Source organism: Plecotus auritus (genome assembly GCF_963455305.1).
Source record: "Plecotus auritus genome assembly, chromosome: 10".
In the NCBI taxonomy this organism is placed as follows: domain Eukaryota; kingdom Metazoa; phylum Chordata; class Mammalia; order Chiroptera; family Vespertilionidae; genus Plecotus; species Plecotus auritus.
The window spans coordinates 15,692,953-15,712,885 of NC_137785.1; the positions used below are offsets into that span (position 1 = coordinate 15,692,953).

At 43.1% G+C, this 19,933-nt stretch overlaps 2 protein-coding genes across 7 annotated transcripts in view; both read right to left on the bottom strand.

Moving 5' to 3' along the window:
• Positions 1-1,052: 1,052 nt before the first annotated feature.
• On the bottom strand, positions 1,053-12,662 carry ZNF227 (zinc finger protein 227). Of its 2 annotated transcripts, none has more exons than XM_080645000.1 (5): positions 12,466-12,662; positions 8,054-8,101; positions 6,504-6,630; positions 5,169-5,270; positions 1,053-3,551 (listed from the first exon to the last, which is right to left on the bottom strand). In XM_080645000.1, exons 2-5 carry the CDS (start codon positions 8,066-8,068, stop codon positions 1,438-1,440), a joined length of 2,358 nt encoding a protein of 785 aa, XP_080501126.1. In that variant the 5' UTR covers positions 8,069-8,101; positions 12,466-12,662; the 3' UTR covers positions 1,053-1,437. The 2 variants fall into 2 exon arrangements, with proteins under 2 accessions (XP_080501126.1, XP_080501125.1); XM_080644999.1 differs by having other exon boundaries at positions 5,169-5,291; positions 12,466-12,607.
• A 4,546-nt stretch (positions 12,663-17,208) lies between these two features.
• Positions 17,209-19,933, bottom strand: part of ZNF226 (zinc finger protein 226) — a 14,586-nt gene continuing 11,861 nt past the window's right edge. For all 5 annotated transcript variants that reach the window (XM_080645001.1, XM_080645004.1, XM_080645002.1 and 2 more), the window contains one exon: positions 17,209-19,408. In XM_080645001.1, coding sequence (XP_080501127.1) covers positions 17,217-19,408 — 2,192 coding nt within the window. In that variant the 3' untranslated portion in view covers positions 17,209-17,216. The remainder of the gene's footprint in view (positions 19,409-19,933) is intronic.

Genomic DNA, 19,933 nt, shown 5'->3' on the forward strand with positions numbered 1-19,933 from the left:
GAGTATACCCTGGCTGGTGTTCTCAGTGGTTAGAGCATCGGCCTTGGCATGAAGGGTTGTGGGTTCAATTTCCAGTCAAGGGCACATACCTTGGTTTCAGGTTTAATCCCTGGCCCCAGTCAGGGCATGTGCAGGAGGCAGCCAATCATTGTGTCTCTCTCACATCAATGTTGCTCTCTTTCTTTCTCTAAAAATCAATGGAAAAATATCCTCAGGTGAGAATTAACAACAAAAATACCCCACAAAAATAACCAAGAATGGATTCTACATTTTTAACAGGTGTGGTGGGGGGGAATGAAAAGAATATTTCATGACACCTGAAAAATATATAATAAATTCAAATTTCAGTGTCCATAATAAAGTTTTATTGAAACACAAAAAAATGCAAAAACCCATTTAGAGGTAACTAGAATACCTAGCTAATGCATCTATACCTTTTTTAAAAAAAAATGTGATCACATGAAAATCCCAAGATTTGTTTTCCAAATGAATATGTTCTGGACATCATCCAACATCTTTTACTACAAATTTACCTCCTCCCATTTGATGTTTGCAGTGTTCCTCTGGATCAGGGGTCCTCAAACTTTTTAAACAGGGGGCCAGTTCACTGTCCCTCAGACCGTTGGAGGGCCGGACTATAGTTTTAAAAAAAACTATGAACAAATTCCTATGCGCACTGCGGGCCCGGGATGAGTCGGCTGCTAATCAGGACAGGCAGCGGCACCCGGCGGGCCAGATAAATGTCCTCGGCGGGCCGCATGTAGCCCGCAGGCCGTAGTTTGAGGACCCCTGCCTGGATCAATGAATTGTAAAACACTTTGACAGTCAATGATTATTTCTATATGTGTTTTTATAATCAATAATGCAATTAATGTTTATATATATATATATATATATATATATATATATATATATATATATATATATCTGCAGCAGACACAAATTCACTTCTGAAGAGCAAAGATTCACCTGTGGGGATACATTCCTTAATTTTAATCCAATATACTGTATGAAATAAAGCAATCATATTATGAGTCCTTGACTACAGGTAATTTTTAGTCAGTTATTTTATTCATTTTTCATAGCTTTTAAGCTTTAGTAAAAAAATAATGGTCACTGTAAGTACATATAAATTGGAAGTTAATGAGAAAATAATCCAAAACCTCCCCAAACTAGCTTGTATATGGCAAATATCCTTTTCACACATTCTTTTTTAGCATGTACTCATTTTGAAAGATCATTTACATCAATTGGATTTTACCAAGAGGGTTACAACATATTTCTCCCCTCAATATCAGTCCTATTCCTGAATTTATTAGATTCCAAGTGAAGAAAACCCTTTCCACTCTCAAAACATTACAGTGTTTTATCCCCAGCATGGACTCTCCAGAAACTAGATGTACAACCTGACTGAAGGCATGAGCACATTTCTCATTCTTAGAGATTCTTGCCAGAGTGGACTTTCTGATGGTGCGTGAGACGTGAACGGTGACTGAAGTCCTTACCACATACGTCACACATGTGCGGTTTCTCTCCAGTGTGGACTCTCAGATGGGCCTGAAGACGTGAACTCTGACTGAAGCCCCTCCCACACTCCTCACATTTAAATAGTTTCTCCCTAAGGTGAACACTCAAATGGACTCTAAGATTTGAGGGGAGACTAAAGGACTTACCACACTCCTCACACTTATGGGGCTTCTCTCCAGTGTGCACCCTCTGATGATGGCGAAGATTCAAACTCCTACCAAAGCCTTTCCCACACTCCTCACATGTGTAAGGCTTCTCCCCAGTGTGGCCTCTCTGATGGTATATAAACTGTGAGCTGTACCTGAAGCCCTTGCCACAGACATCACATGTGTATGGCTTCTCCCCAGTGTGGACTCTCTGATGGGACTGAAGGCCAGAGGACTGACTGAAGCCCTTCCCACACACGCCACACGTGTACGGTTTCTCTCCGGTGTGGACTCTCCGGTGGACCCGAAAATCTATGGCCTGACTGAAGCTCTTATCACACTCCTCACATTTATAGGGCTTCTCTCCTGAGTGGACTCTCTGATGAGCGTGAAGATTTGATCTCCAGCTAAAGCCCTTCCCACACTCCTCACACTTGTATGGTTTCTCTCCAGTGTGAATTACTTGGTGCAGTTTAAGATTTGAACTATAACTGAAGCCCTTTCCACACACATCACATTTGTAGGGTTTCTCCCCCGTGTGGACTCTCTGATGGGTCTGGAGCTTTGAAGACTGACTGAAGCCCTTCCCACAAGTTTCACATTTGAATCGTTTCTCCCCAGTGTGGACATTCTGATGGACTTGAAGATTTGAAGCCTGACTGAAGCCTTTCCCACACTCCTTACATCTGTAGGGTTTCTCTCCTGTGTGAACCCGAACATGGATGTGCAGATCTGTATTGCGAGTAAAGCCTTTCCCACACACCTCACATTTGTAGGGTTTTTCCCCAGTGTGGACTCTCCGATGGCATATTAATGGTGAGTTGTGACTGAAGCCCTTACCGCAGACATCACATTTATAAGGTTTCTCCCCAGTGTGGACCCTCTGATGGATGTGATAATGGGCGGCCTGCGTGAAGCCCTTCCCGCACTCCTCACATACATAGGGTTTCTCACCCCTGTGGACCCTCTGATGAACACGAAGATTAACACTCCAACCGAAGCCCTTGCCACACTCTTCACATTTGTATGGCTTTTCTTCAGTGTGGACTCTCTGATGGCATTGAAAGTTCGAACTCTGACTAAAGCATTTACCACACTCTTCACATTTATATGGTTTCTCTCCAGTGTGAGTTCTGTAGTGAATGGTGAGACCTGTGCTGCTACTGAATCCCTTGCCACAGCTGTCACATCTATAGGACTTGTCTCCTGCATGATTAGAATGAGAATGAAAGGAACTCTTATTGAAACAATCTCCGGAGTCATGACGTTTATCGAGTTTCTCTCCTGGGTGAGTCTTCTGATGAGCCTGCAGGTGTGAGTTCTGAGCCAAGCATTTCCCTCCTGGGTGTGCAGTCTGGTGACTTGAAAGCAGTGAGCTATAACTGAAGCCCTTCCCACACTCACTACAGAGATACAGTTCCTCTCTGCAGGATAAATGCTGACTGACGCCATCACTCATACTGTTACCACAGTCATTAGATTTGTAGGGTTTCTGTTCTGTGTGAATTTTAATATGATCGCTAAGTAGTGATTTCTTCATGGCTTCACAGGCATGCTGGATATCTTTCACTTGACTTTGCTTACCTCCATTCCGATTCTGTGACTCACTCAGGTGTATATTCCCACGAGCATCCTCGACACTGAAACAGTCTTGATTTTCAACACAACAGGCGCCATCTCCTTTACAATTCACTACACTGCTCCCACTCTCAGAAGTCTGATCAGAACTGCCTTGTAGTAACTGGGAACTCTCTCTCTGAAGACACCTGGTTGAATCACTTGCAATCTGTTTCCAGATTTGCCAGAATAGCTTTTCATGTGAAAGGTACTTTAATGCAACTTTCTGCAGAATCTCCACCTCATTTTGATTCTTGCTGCCTGTAAGAAAAAGCAGGATTCCAAGATGACAACACGTGAACACTTTGCTCAGAAATGTCAGGATTTCACACTTAGACCATGTGACAAGGCCTTAATAAACCAAGGGGAGGGTCATCTCTGTACAACATCATTTGTCCATTTCTTGCTTTCCTGTGCAGTTGAAGCAAAGAATGGAGTCGTCAGACTCTTACCCACTAAGTGTAGAGGTGACCCATTCAGAACCATAAATCTAACATTTAACACCTGAGCTGAAGTCTGGAATCAGATGGCTGCAGAGCAACAAAGATAATCCCCATTCCAACCTACAGTGACATCAATTAAAAGCCTGCTCACTTTGTCCACCATAGTCTTATGACCAGTGGGATTCTACCTCATTAGGCTACAAAAGCTCAGACTGTAGGCATATAATAGGATTTTAGGTCCTGGTAGAAATTACGTTCTAAGAGTAAATTTGGGAAATGGTTGGACTAGTAACATTCATTGTTCTAAATCTGGAAGTAAATCAGGTCTCGGTAAGAAGTGGAAAAGGGAAAACTAATCTGGTACAACTTGGGAAGAACTTGGGAGAAGGAAAGAAATAGGGCACAGGGCAGACTCTCAAAGGCAATCCTGACGAGGAAGAGGTCTCCTCGCCTTGGAAAGCTTTCTCGGGAGAGCTGTGTACCTTGCTGTTTCTCGTTCCCTCAGGTCTCTACTCAACTGTCACTCAATTGGGTGAGGCCTTCCTTATCACTCAATATAAAATAATTCCTCCTCACCCCCATACACCTTTGATTCTTCTGATTTGCCTTTCCTGCTTTATTTTGCCCCACAGCACTTACCTGATTGACTATATACTTCCTGATTTTTTCTTGTTGTTTTAGACACACTAGAATGTAATGGTCACAGGGAAAACTGCAGTTTTTTTTACTGCTTTATCACCACTGCGACAGAATTATTCAAATTGCTGAGAGGTATTAGTGAACTGTGAACCCGATTCCATAATTGTGACAAATATTTAAAAAAAGAATAAAAACATGAGAAGTGTATCACAAGCTAAGGGTACCACAACTATGTGAAATGCTTGTTTCAGCTACAGGCACATATGTAAATATGCACATACATTATATTTATGCTGAGTCAAGATGTAAAATATTTAGTCATGAAGGTCATGACTAAAAATGGTTGGAAGCCATTGGCTTAAAATGTTTAAGGTGGGGGAGAAGGGCACCAAATCCTTAAAAATTTATTGGAAAGTTAGATTCTAATAATACAGGCTAAAAAAGCCTCAACAGGTATATATACAGTTCTGGGTGTGGTAGGCTAATTGAATGGCCCTCAAAGATGTCCACACCCTAATCCCTAGGACCTGGGAATATGTTAATATTCTTGACAAAAGGGACTATAGATATGATTAAATTAAAGCTCTTGAGAGGGAGGTTATCCTGGATTATCTGATGGGTCCAAAGTAATCGTAAGTGCCCTTGTAAGAGGGAGCAGGAGGGAACCCACCCAGACCTCACCCTCTGCATCTATCCCTTCCGCTTGTGTGGAGACTATTGTCACAGTCCAGGCAAGAGATGACAGCACTCCCATAGGAGTGGTAATCGCAGATGCAGTGAGCAGATTCGCCAGTACCTGAAAGAACAGCCATGTGGTTCTCCCTGGAATTCCCATTTCTTTGAGGTTCTCTTTCCATCATCCAAAGGTTTTCTTCTGCCTCCAACTGGGTTGCCTTACCTGGTTTGAAGGGAAGATGTCCTATGAAAAGGCAGATATATATATGTAAGATGCGCAGAGAGCTAAAATATATTTTTGTTCAAATTCCATAATCCTCAGAACCTGTAAAGTGGTATTTTTAAGAACTTTTTGATCATGAACTATAATAATAAAGAAATTTATGTCGTGACCTGGTTCGTGTCTATCCTATATAATAAAAGGCTAATATGCAAACTGACCGGATGGTGGAACGACCAGTCACTATGATGCGCAGACCACCAAGGGGCAGACGCTCGACATGCACTGAGCATGGGGGGAGCGCCGCTCAGCCAGAAGTCCTGAGCCGGGCTCACGGCTGGCGAGTGCAGTGGTGGTGGCGGGAGCCTCTCCCACCTCTGCTGCAGTCGGACATCCCCCGAGGGCTCCCGAACTGAGAGAGGGTGCAGGCCGGGCTGAGGGAACCCCCGCCAAGTGCATGAATTTCGTGCACCGGGCCTCTAATATATAGATAAAATTAGACTTAGCCATTGTCTGTTTCCATTGAATTTCTCACATGCTCACATCACTCACTGCCAATGGACACAGTATAGGCTGCAATGTGAGCAGGCAGGTCTTGATAAAGAACACTGATAGAATAAAATAGAATAAGGATAGGAACTATTTCATGGGGGGAAAAAAGTAATGCCAATACAGGGGTGGGCAAAAGTACGTGTACAGTTGGAAAAGCTTTAAATCAAAAGACTGTCACTCACAGCTGTATACTTCCTTTTGCCTACCCCTGTACAATGTGCTAAGTTGATTCCATGACCTATCAATGGGTCACAACCATAATTTGAAAGATGAAGTAATTGAAAGACAAAGCACAGAAGCTAAGCTGCCCATTTATAATTCATTTAAATTAGGACTTCTCAGCCAAGACACTGTTGATCATTTGGACTGGCTAATTCTCTGCTGTGGGGATTGTCCTGTGCATTGAAAGCGGTTTAGCAGCATTGCTAGCATCCTTCCCCAGTTCATGACAATCAAAACTGTCTCCAGACATTGCCAAATGTCCTTGGGCGGGGAGGAGGGAGGGTGACAAGAATTTTCCCTGAGCAGGAAGACCAGAAAAACCTTTGCCTGTAATCCCAGGGTTAGAAAAACTGTGTATTCAAGGTCAGGGAACTATTTCAAAACGTCCAATGCTCTGAACAATTGAGGACACAGAGACTCTCAAAGGGGCTGAGATCCAGTGTCAGAGGGCTCCGTCCTCACCCACTGAGACCAGGTTCCGGAAGTTCTCCACCATCACGTCTCGGTACAGCTTCCTCTGGACAGGGTCCAGCAGCGCCAGCTCCTCCTCGGTGAAGACCACAGCCACCTCCTTAAAGGTCACTGCCTCCTACAACACCAAACACACTCCACTTAAATCTTGCAAAAAAGGCCCACGGAAAGAAGGCAGCATCGACAAGTTAAAGAGGGTTACCAAAAAACTGTTTCAGAGATGGAGGACCCCAGGCAGTTTTTAGTCAACAGTTGCCTCTCTCACTACCTCTGTCTCCCTACAGATCTTGGGCTCTGTCACTGTTTTTAACGTTTGCAAAGTTCACAGGCCTTCAGCAATCCTCCAAGACAGGTCTATAGCTTATAGCTCTTCCTCTGTGTTTTGAAGACACATGCCACAGCTGATGAAGGAACAGGCTGAGTTCAAACGCCAAGGTATTAATTATAAGATGTTGGACAAATTCCTTAACTTCTAACAATCTCCACTTCCTCTTCTCTACAATGGTGTGTAAATTGCAAGATGTTTGAAAGGATTAGATGAGTGAATATATGTAAAGTAGTTAAAATGGTGCCTAGCACATAACAAATACTAAATAAATTTGAACAACTGGTATCGTTAAAGACTCTTCCGTTCTATTTTGGGATTGCAGAGTATAGTACTCCTTAGAACTGACCGTTTATCTTTGCTTTTTATTTTTTATTTTGGTGGTGGTTGTTGTTGTGATGATTTACCTTTCATGAATACAAATATATAATTAATTACAGATTTTTTATTTATAATCAATGCTGCAAAGATCCTTTTACAGAGATATTAGCTAAGAAGTAGCGATTGCAAAGTCATAGAATAGAATATGAAGTTACAAATTTGAAAGCAGAATGGCAAATAGCAGATTTCCCTTTCTAAAGGTTTTCCCAAGTCACCTTTCATGTGAGAATACAAATGTCCCTGAATCTCTAGACTCTGGACAAATAGGACATTAATTCCTTTAAAAAAAAAATTTGACAACCTAAGTGAAGTAAAGTTTTTATTAACATTTACACACATTTAGTTATTAGTGATCATTATTTTCTACATAAAATTTACTTTTATTTTTTGTGTGGCACTTCTGTTCATTTCTTTTGTTCATATTCCCTTGAGTTTATCTTACTAACCTTAATAAGAATTGTCAATAGTAAGCCTTTATTTAATATGTATAAGTATATCCTGTCAATTCTAATTTTGCAAATGTATGAGTGCATGTGAGAAAGAGATATGAGAAAGTGAAAACAGCTAGTTTGTAAAACAGGGTAGTAACAATGGAAATTATTTTTGCCTATTTCAGATTTGTATTGTCTTTTTCAGATTACTTTGTGAAATAATAAAGATAAAATAAAACAAAACACGCGCACACACACACACACACACACACACAGTCTGGCACACAACATGCACTCAAGATCGGTTGATTTCCATGAACCTTTCCGAGGAAGAGAAAAAAGATGTGCCTAATCTCTGAGAAATAAAATCACATCTTAGAGACAGAAAGGAATGCCTTACTTACCTGAAACTTGGTCATTTTCTCCTGCTCCTTCTGGGGAACATCAGAGTCCTGAGAAGGCACAGTGGGGAAGGACAAAGAAGCCATGAGCCTGGCTGGTGTGGCTCAGTGGTTGAGCGTCGATCTATGAACCAAGAGGTTCGATTCCCCATAAGGACACATACCCCAGTTGTGGGTCCAAACACCAATAGGGGGTGTGCAGGAGGCAGCTAATCAATGATTCTCATCATAGATGCTTCTCTCTCTCTCTCTCTCTCTTCCTCACTGAAATCAATAAAGATATATTTTAAAAAGAAGAAGAAGAAGCCATCAGCCACAGGTCGGGGCTCCCATAAGCCCATGTGGACCTTTGAAGAAATTACAAAAGAGCACTCCTACGTCCAGGCAGCTGCAGCCACATCCGGCTTGATAAGCAGCTACGAACGGGTTTGTCAGCCAGGGACCACTGGGTAGTGAACAACCTGCACAAGCAAATGCAGTATCCCTACTGCAAGGCCTTCTGATCCTGGGGAGAGTAGAAATGAGAGGCACTGTAACAACACAAGGGTTAAAGAAAAGTGGGCTCTGGAGTCAGGGGCCTAGGTTTATTTATTTATTCTATTTTCTATATTCTTTTTTTTTTTTAAATATATTTTATTGTTACAGAGAGGAAGGGAGAGGGATAGAGAGTTAGAAACATCAATGAGAGAGAAACATTGATCAGCTGCCTCCTGCACACTCCCCACCGGGTATGTGCCCGCAACCAAGGTACATGCCCTTGACCGGAATCGAACCCGGGACCCTTGAATCCGCAGGCCGACGCTCTATCCGCTGAGCCAAACCGGTTAGGGCTATTTTCTATATTCTTATTCTTTATTATACTATCTAAGTCTATATATTGGCTTATCTCATAGAAGAGAGAGCACCTGAGTAAGTTAGACTTTGTTGCTATAGCAAGCTCAAATTGTGTTATACCAGTGGTCCCCAACCTTTTTTTGGCCATGCCCCACCTAAGCATCTCTAAATCCTGATGCCCCCTGTGACATATACTTCTTATTATTCAAAAAGTGAACTCCTATTAACGTGGAGGAAGCCTAAAAGGCCATTAACTTGGTCTAAACAAGCTTCCAAAGAACATGGCATCCATGAAAGAGAAAAATAAAAGAATGAAAGGACAGTTGAAGAAGAAATCACTAAGAAATTGTTTAAAAAAATAATATGAAGTGATGTGAAAAAATAGCAAATAAAGTTTCAAAACATATAATAGAGAACTGAAATGCATAAATATGTCACAATATATATTTATATACTGTATATGAGGCCCCTAGAACCATAAGAAATACAAAAACTTCACTGTTAATAACTCATTCTCAAATTGTCCCCCTTAAAAATCAAATTGCTCCCCTCTGAGAGCAACTTGTGCCCCACGTTGGGAACCACTCTGTTATACATTTACGGGCCTAGGTTTAAATCCTGGAAATGATACTTACCATCTGTGTAACTGCAGGGTATGTTAACAAAACAAAACAAAACCTCTCTGCACCTCACTTCGGTCATCTGCGCTATGATAGGATAAGAATCATATATTCTATCCATCCCATACAGTAGTTCCCAGGACTAAATGAATAGATGGAAAGTTCTAAGAACCAGGAATCTTGTAGCTACAAAAAGGGCAGATAACTTTGCATCATAAACTGTACAGATATCCTCGACTTAGGTTGCAGTTATGTCCCGATAAACTCTGTAAACTTGAAAATATCGTAAGTCAAAAATGCAGTTAAGCCCTGGCTGGGGAGCTCAGCTGGTTAGAGCATTGTCCTGATACACCAAGGTTTCCAATTCGATGCCCGGTCAGGGCACGTACAGGAAGAGAAGCAACCAATGAATGCATAAATAAGTGGTTGATCTTCATCTCTCTCTCTCTAAAAATCAATACAAAAACATATTTAAATGCAGGTAATTGATCTGTCTCTTTTTCTCCCTCTTTAAAAATCAATTTTAAAAAATTTAAATGCAGGTAATGCACCAAATGTACTGAACATCATAGCTTGGCCTAGCCTAAATGTGCCCAGAACACTTACACAAGCTACAGTTGCGCATTTACCTTGAGTTTCATCTCAAGAGTCACTGCATTCGGAGACACAGATGGGTGTTTTGCAGATATGTCACATGTGAAAACACAATACACAACATCCAAAAAATGCTGGCAACACACCTGACGGGGAGCGGTATCTTACTGCGGCCGCCCAGCACCGTGAGAGTGTGTTGTGCCACATATTGCTAGCCCAGGAAAGGATCAAAATTCAAAATATAGTTTCTATTCAATGCATGCTGCTTTTGTACCATCGTAAAGTCAAAAAAATCCCAAGTAGAACCGTCATAAGTTGGGGACTACCTGGATTTGCAAATGTTCTTCCCAACAAAAATAACAACTAAAAAGACCTGAAATTTCATTATTATGGCTCTCCTATGAAAGTCGCCTTTAATCTCTGGAAGCCCTAATTCTCACTTAAAATTTCTTCTTACCTAATAATATATTGCCCAGCTAATAACATTTTATTGATGCTGGTATTAGTTTTCTAAAAAGTGTCATTTCGGGTCAGTTTAGTTCATGAAGCCAGAAAAGGCTATTGGTAAAAAAAAACTTTTATCCTATGTGCATGGAGATGAAGAAAAACACACAGCAAAGAGAAAGAAAAGTCAAGAAACATGGAAGACAGATTGAGAGGCCCTAACATGTGTCTAACAGGAGTGTGAGGAGAGAATGGAAAACAATGGCAGAAGGTCTTATTTCAAGAGATAATTGCTGAGTTCATAAACAGAACTCCTGAAGAGTACAAATAAAAACAAATATACTCCAAAACAAGTTATAGTGAAACTCGGGAATGTAAAGGACTAAATAAACCTAAAAACAACAAAAATCCTTAAAAATTCCCTAAAAAAATACAGTTTACCTAACAGAAATGACCATTAGACTGAAAAAGGGAAACAGAATGGAGATCTAAGACAATTAATGTCCTGAAAATGCAGAAGATAACTGTAAACCTTAAGTTCTACACTCAACTAAATGATTATTTACATGAGGGAGAAACAGCCAATGACAGTTTAGCTGAACATCATTGAAGAAAATTTATGACTAAATGAACTCTGAAAGAAGCAATGGTAAGAAAACATTTGTAAATATATTTGGTAATATTTTTTAAATGCCCAAAAATGATTAGACAAATTTGAAGAGTGGTTATAGTAAAAAAAAAAAAACAAAACAAAACAAAAAAAAAACAAATCTATAACCTTTTTAACTTAGCCTACAGTTAAAAAAAGGTGGTGGATAGCCTTATCAAATTTTAAGTACACTTTTAGTCTCTATATTTTTCAGAATGAAAAATCATGCTAATTTAGTATTTGTTGAGTGAGGTAATCATTTTTAAAAATTAAAAAAATAATCCAAGCCCATAATGTCAAAACCCCTTGACAGCAAATAAAAGGAAATAAACTGAACTGAGGACAAGAAAACAAAAGAAATGCAAAACGTAGTAAATTTAAAATATAAATGTATGTTTAGCCCTAACCGGTTTGGCTCAGTGGATAGAGCATTGGCCTGCAGACTAAAGGGTCCCAGGTTTGATTCTGATCAAGGGCACTACCTTGGTTGGGGGCACATCCCCAGTAGGGAGTGTGCAGGAGGCAGCTGATTGATGTTTCTCTCTCATCAATGTTTCTAACTCTCTATCCCTCTACCTCTCCATACCTCTCTGTAAAAAAAAAAAGTAAATAAAATAAATAAATAAAAATAAAATATATTTTTTAAAAATAAAATATAAATATATATTTGAAATATGTGTGTGGTAGCAATACACACATACATATTAAGAAGCAAATTGAACATTCTCGGGTTTATGCAACAAATATCTGAACATTTTCCTAGTTGTAATTTACTGAGTGAAGGAAACCTTCTAACTGAAAACGGAGATGACAGACCAGGAAAGTCCTTGGATGTGTGGCGGGGGCAGTGCTGTGAGGGACCCCGAAGTACCCCCCTCCTCCCCTTGCCGAATTCAGGGGTGAAGGCAAGGCTGAAGGGGGGCTGTGAGATCACGTCTGCCTCCCCGACGAGGGCACGTCCAGGCACCAGCGTGGGGAGAGTCGCTGCCTCTCTAAACAGAGATGAAAACTCACTCCAGTTCGGAAGGAGTGCGGTCTCGGGGAGGGCAGAAGGGCCACGGCCTCCCGCTCTCGGAGCCCCGACCTTCGCTCTCCCTTCAGTGGGGAGGGAATGACCTGTATCCGTCATCAACTGCCACCACGGTCCTTAGCGATGGACACGTGCTGTCTCCTTTACTTCTAATCACCACCCTCCCCAGGAGGTGCTCTCCCCCCCGCTGTATTGCCGAGGGGGGACGTAGAGCGCAGAGATAACCACTCGCCCCGCATCTTACCGATGGACGCAGCCGCGCTGCTTGGTTCGCGGGGCAGAAGAGCCTCCGCCCTCAGCCTCTTCGCCTCCGCGGGCGGCCCCGACTCCCCCGTCTCCAAGACAGCCGCCGGGGTAGCAACTGGTCCCACGCTCACCTCCGGGACGGAAAACACGGAGGGAGGTGACCTTGCCTTCCCGGCCGGAAGTGCCTCCGACTACACGGCGCCGGAACTACACTTCCCAGAAGTCCGTGGTTTCCAGACAGGGTTGAGGAATACATTTCCCAAAACCTCCAGAGGAGGGAATAACGAAGTCCCCCCCATTAATGCCATTAAAAACAAACAAACAAACAAACAAACAAATAAATAAATAAATAAATCACCAAACTTTGGAGTTCCCGGTCTACAACTTTACAACTTCCAGAAATCCCTTTAATGGCTTCTCGCCATACTGCCGGCCTCAAGCAGTTCTCTGAGGCCAGGAGAGTTTAGCTTTTTCTCATTGACAAACAAAACTATGAACGGTTAATATGGTGGGTGGTGCATGGGCAGGGTCAATAGCCATCTCAGAGAGTGGATAAAGAAAAACCAAATTTCTTTAAGGAAAGGGGATAGGGAATGGGATATCCAAAGGGCGGGCTGCACAGCACCAAGCTAATGGGACATTGGGTCAATGATGGCAGCACCCAGGAGCTGGAGTTTCATCTTTATATTAGAGTTCCAGAGCACGAAATTGTGCACAGGTAGGTCCCTAGGCCTGGCCACCGATCATGGCCAATTGGGGTCTTCCAGCTGCCAGCAGGCGCCTTCCTTCATTCCGCCCCAGCTGTGGGGCCAGCTGGAGGGGCTGTGGGCGGTGGGCCGGCCCACCCCACCCTCAATTGGTCCCCCCACCCCAATTGGGTGGGGCCCGCTGGCCAGTCGCCCATGGCCCCTCTCCCTGGCTGGCCTGGCACTGATTGGACCCTGATCAGGGTGAGCCAACTGGCCAACTGCCCGCCGTCTCCTCCTCCCAACAGGCCGGGCCCCACTCATGCATGAATTTGTGCACTGGGCCTCTAGTATATTATAAAAACCCTTATTTGGACAGATACAGTATTTCCTCATGGTCATACTTTATACCTGACTAGAGGTCCAGTGCAAGAAATTCATGCACGGGTAGGGTCTCTAGTGGCTGCTGGCCGGGTCCTCCCTTTGTTCTGTGCCACCTCCTGGTGGTCAGTGCACATCATAGTGAGCGATTGAACTCCCGATCAATCGAACTCCCAAGGGGACACTTTGCATATTAGGCTTTTATATATATAGATGGCTTCCACACTTAGATCCCCTTCTGTGGCATGCAAAGATTTGAATTTGTATAGGTCTAGAAAAGTGGGGTGGGGTGGAGGCAAGTCTTGAGAACCTATAGTTCACTGCAAGAAAACTATCTCAGGAGAGATCATTACAGGTCCTTCAGGCAAGGGGAGACTAACGCCGAGATGGGTGGAAAGCCTCCTTTTAATGGCAAAGGAGGCTCAGCTAAATTTAGAGGTCAAAGGCCTCAGCTTTGTTGGGATCTGGTCATACATTCCATCTGTTTTTCAGGAGTCTATTCCTTCCTATTGATGCCCTATGACATAGGAGAATCTACAGCAGTGGTTCTCAACCTTCCTAATGCCGCGACCCTTTAATACAGTTCCTCATGTTGTGGTGCACCCCAACCATAAAATTATTTTCGTTGCTACTTCATAACTGTAATTTTGCTACTGTTAATGAATCATAATGTAAATATCTGTGTTTTCCGATCGTCTTAGGCTCTACAGCAGCGGCTCTCAACCTGTGGGTCATGGCCCACAGGTTGAGAACCACTAGCAGGGTCGCCTAAGACCATGGGTCACTACAAATGAGGAACCGTATTAAAGGGTTGCAGCATTAGAGAGGTTGAGAACCACTGATCTACAGGGTTGTGAGTGAGCCACTGACTGGATTTGCCTTTGGGTCCTTTAAAAAAATGCTGCTTAGCCCTAGCTGGTTTGGCTCAGTGGACATAGTGTTGGCCTTCGGACTGAAGGGTACCAGGTTCATTTCTGGTCAAGGGCACATGCTCAGGTTGTGGGCTCGATCCCCAATAGGGGGCCTGCAGGAGGCAGCTGATCAATGATTCTCTCTCATCATTGATGTTTCTATATCTCTCTCCCTCTCCTTTCCTCTCTGAAATCAATAAAAAATGCTGCTTATATATAACAAGTCCCCCAAAGTATTAATATGTAACCAATCTCAAAGCAAAGATAGGAAAATTCTCCAGAGGCAAAAAAAAAAGGGGAAAAATTGAGCCCATGGTGTCAAGTGGGAGTTGAAACTGAATTACCTACAAAGGTCAAGGAAAGTGGATACATAACTAGAGGTTTAATCTTTGGTGTGATGGTAGTCAGTGTTAGAACAGTCATGCACATTGGGAGTGAAGAGTGAATTCCCAACATCACAAACAAAAGAGCAGCTCTTTCATTGCCTGTGAAATGTTTGTCACTGCTAACTCTAACACTTAAATCCCTGCTGTGAAATCCTTGAAATAAAAATTCAATCATGTGGTGCCTTGTTGCAAGATTAACAAACTCAATTTTTCAGTCATTGTATACTATCACAAAGGATAACTGAGTTTATACAGTATAAAATCAATAGAACATTAGACAGAGTCCAAGATAATAGGACCCAAGTTGATGAGAGAGGCTGAGGGAGAGCACAGCTAATCACAGTAGGGCGATGCCCAATACTACATATTGCAGTAGTGGTTTCCTACCAATTCAACTTTGTCTCCCTGAGTTAATTTTATTAAGGCGACGTTTAGGTTTCCTGTTCAGAATACAAAATTTTATGAAATTGTGGAGGTGATCTCAACACAATTTTCAAATATACACTTTTCCTAGTTATTAACAAATATTGAGCACCCATGAAGTATTTGCAATAAGACTATGTAGATTTAGAAAAAAAGATTTGTGCATTTATAGAGCTTACACTTAGTTAATTTTGGCTTGTCCAGCTCACTTTTGTACAGGCCTGGTAAAACTTTTACTCTTTCTAAGGCCTCTTTCCTGAGTAATCCCAATATATAAAAACCCAGGGTCCGTAACGACCGACCGAAGGCTCGACCTAACACGGGAAGTCAGTCCTGCAGTCAATGCTGGGTTGCCGTGGCGACCCAGCACTGACTGCCAAGGGGGCTGCAGATCAGGCCCAGAGAGAGAGGCGGGGTCTGATCCGCAGCCTCCGTGGCAGCTGTTATCAGCCGTTGCCTCTCTCTTTCTCTCCGGGCTTCGCCAGCAGACATGCCTCTATTTCTATCCGGGCCTCCATGGGGCTGCTGATCAGCCGCGCCTATCTGATCAGGCTCAGAGATGCTGACTGGCATAGAAACCGACCAATCAGAATCAAATCTGGGTGAACTGTGAGGAGCCAAGGCTGCCTAGTAGGCAGAGCTTTTGACGCTGACTGGCATAGAAACCAATCAATCAGAACCTAATCTGGGTGAACTGCAAAGGCAGAACCTAAGGTGGGGGCTGAGGAGGGGTTTTAAGGGCAACAACTGTTTGGTGTAAGGTGTAAGAAAGCAGTTTATTTTTTAATGACAGGTTTGGCAGTATAGTGCACATGGCTGGCTATCAGTCCAGATATAGGGATTATGTATGTTTGTCTGCCAAGAGCATCTCCTCCTGCTGAAAAAGGCTCACCCCTCCCAATTTAAGCAATCCTATCCTATATAATCTATCTATACTAATAAAAGGGTAATATGCTAATTAGACCATGTCGACTGGCCATCTTCCGGACATCCGACTTCCTTCTAGACAAAGCCATGGTGGTGGGGGCTGAGGCAGAGGCAGTTAGGGGTGATCAGGCTTGCAGGGGAGGGCAGTTGGGGCTAGATCAGGCCAGCAGCAGAGGGCAGTTGGGGGCGAGATCAGGCTGGCAGGGGAGGGCAGTTGGGATTGGGCCTAAACTGGCAGTTGGACATCCCCAAGGGATGCCTGATTGGAGAGGGTGCAGGCTGGGCTGAGGGAACCCCCACTCCATACATGAATTTCGTGCACCTGGCCACTAGTCTATATATATAAAAGCCTAAGTGACCGGAACAACCGGTCGACCAGCCACTACGATGTGCACTGACCACCAGGGGGCAGACACTCAATGCAGGATCTGCCCCCTGGTAGTCAGTGCACTCCCACAGCCAACCTCCCCTGGTCCCTCCCCGCCACCGGCTGGCAACCTCCCATGGTCCCACCCTCTGGCTGGCCCAAATGATGGCCAGGCTTAGGGACCCCACTCATGATGAATTCGTGCACTACCACTAGTCTATATATACAAAAGCCTAAGCGACCAGTAGCTATGATGTGCACTGACCACCAGGGGTTAGATGCTCCAACCGGTAGGTTAGCTTGCTGCTGGGGTCCGGCCAATCAGGACTGGGTGAGATAGGCTGGACACACCCTGGAGCCCTTCCGCGGTCCCTCCCTGGCCCCGATCATGCACCGATGGGGTCCTGGAATTCGAGAGGGCGCAGGCTAGGCCGAGGAACCCCACCAATGCATGAATCTGTGCACCGGGCTTCTAGTATTTAATAAAGGTCAAAGTTTTATTGAAAGCCCTTACTATACCACTTACAAGCATTTTCTTCTTTGCTGTGTAACCTGCTGACTACTGGGATATGTTAAGCTATGGTTGAAACACTGCTTTAATGAAAAATAAAGTTTCTTTTGAACTTGATGATTGGAAGAATTCACATAACACTTGAGTTTTTAAAAAATCACTTTATAAAACATTTGACCTGTGTGGACCCTCTCATGTTCTTACCAGCACTATCACTTTTAGAGGATTTATTATCAGCATGGATTCTGTGATGAATTGTAAGATTTGATCGCCAACTGAAGCTCTTACCACATATCTCACACTTAAAAGGTTTCTCCCCAGTGTGAATTCTCTGGTGAGACTGCAGCTGTGAAGACCGACTAAAGACTTTACCACATGCATCACATTTATATGGTTTCTCTCCAGTGTGGACACTCTGATGAAGTTGAAGACTCGAGGCCTGACTGAAGTACTTACCACACTCCCCACACTTATATGGTTTCTCTCCTGTGTGGACCCTCTGATGCATGTCAAGATTCAAGCTCCACTTAAAACCCTTCCCACACTCCTCACATTTGTACGGCTTTTCTCCAGTGTGGACTTTTTGATGGGCTTGAAGGTGTGAACTCCGACCAAAGCTTTTCCCACACTCATCACATTTGAATGGCTTTTCCCCACTATGGACTCTCTGATGGGCCAAAAGATTTGAGGCCTGCCTGAAGACCTTCCCACACTCCTCACAATTATATGGCTTCTCTCCTGTGTGGATTCTACAATGGATTTTAAGATCTGCTCTACGACTGAATCCTTTCCCACATTCTTCACATTTGTATGGTTTCTCCCCAGTATGGATCAGCTGGTGAACCTGAAGTCGTGAACTCTGATTGAAGCCCTGCCCGCACTCTTCACACTTATAAGGTTTCTCTATACTGTGAGCCTTCTGATGGATTTGAAGATATGAACTCTGACTGAACCCCTTCCCACATATGTCACATTTATAGGGTTTCTCTCCTGTGTGGACCACCAGATGAACTTGATAGTGAGAATTCCTCCGGAAGCTCTTCCCACACTCATTGCACTTGTATGGTTTCTCTCCAGTGTGGACTCTCTGATGTGCTTGAAGATTTGAACTCAGAGTAAAGCCTTTACCACACACATTACATATGTATGATTTCTCTCCAGTGTGGACTCCCCGATGGGCCTGCAGACTTGAGGGCCGACTAAAGCCTTTACCACATTCCTCACATTTGTAGGGTTTTTCTCCTGTGTGAACCCTCTGGTGAATGTATAGATTTGAGCTGCAGATGAAGCCCTTCCCACACTCCTCACATTTATATGGTTTCTCTCCTGTATGGACTCTCTGGTGGGACTGAAGATGTGAGTTCCTACTGAAGCTCTTACCACACACATCACATTTGAATGGCTTCTCCCCGGTGTGGACTCTCTGATGGTCCTGAAGATGAGAGGCCTGACTGAAGGCCCTCCCACAGTCCTCACAATTATATGGTTTCTTTCCCATGTGTAATTTACAATGAATAGTAAGTGCGGATCTACGACTGAAGCCTTTCCCACATTCCTCACATTTGAATGGTTTCTCTACCATGCGGACTTTCTCATGATTTTGCAGATGTGAGCTTTGACTGAATTCCATACCGCAATCATTATCACACTTATACCTTTTTTCTCCCAGGTGAACTCTCTGATGAATATGAAGAACTGATCTATAACAGAAGCCTTTTCCACACTCACTACATACATGCGACTTCTTCTTTGAGTGTACTTGCTGATGAAGATCAAAGGCGGAGAGATCACTGAAGATTTTTTTACACTCATTACACTGGTAAGGTTTTTGTCCCACGTGAATCACATTATTTAAATCCAATGTTGATATTTTCATGCTGTCTATTTCATAATTATTGTACCTACAAGATTTTTCACTTCTGTGTACTCCACAATCATCAAGGCAATGTGATACCCAACTGCTGGTGTTGACATCCCATTTATGCTGACAGGATTTACTTGTCATGGAAAATTGTTGATATCTATTCTGGTAATTCTGTGACTCAGTCAGGGAAGTTTTCCTCCAAAAACCATGGGCTCTCCAAGTTTGAAACTCTGGATTTCCAGCGTCACTGGGACCATCCATTTTATGATTGAGTAAGTAGTTTTCATCTTCAGAAATTGGAGTAGTCAGTCCTGCCCCGACTTGACAGGGGGAATCACCTTGTTTGTGGAATGGAGAACTATTTTTCATGGAGTCCTGGCACATGGTTAAGTCATTTATAATCTGCTGCCAGATCTGCCAGCAAGAAAGCTCTTCATGTAGTCCTCTGTCTTGAACAGTCCTCAACTCACTTTGATTGCTCTCGCCTACATAGACAAGCAATTCAGAGATATAAACAAGTGAAAGCTTTATTTAAAGATTCAAGATTTCACACTTAGGACACACAGTATAAAACTAATGATCCTTGGGATGGTTCAGCTTATTTTTTTTTCCACTACATCTGACGTTCTCTGGTTTATATACTGATAGAAAGCAGGGGGGTGGGCCACCCTCTTCACATAAATGAAACCCAGTTAAAACAAAATGATGGCCATTTGACATACTATTTAAATCACTTTTCATAAATTACATGTCTTTCCTACCAGAACACAGTATTAGTAAAGAAAAGCATTTTGGAGTGCTTGCAGCTGTAATAGTGCCTGGCAGTTAGTAGGTGCTCAAAAAATAGATATACAGATAAATCACAGTTTGATTTCTGGGATTCTCTATAACTGTAAATCCCAGCTTAAGTCTGAACCAAGTCATAGAAGCAAAAGTGCTTTTACAAGGAAAGTATCTGAACTGGAAGAAAGACTGGAAAGTATAGTTTGCTGAGAAGTTGAAAGGCTGCC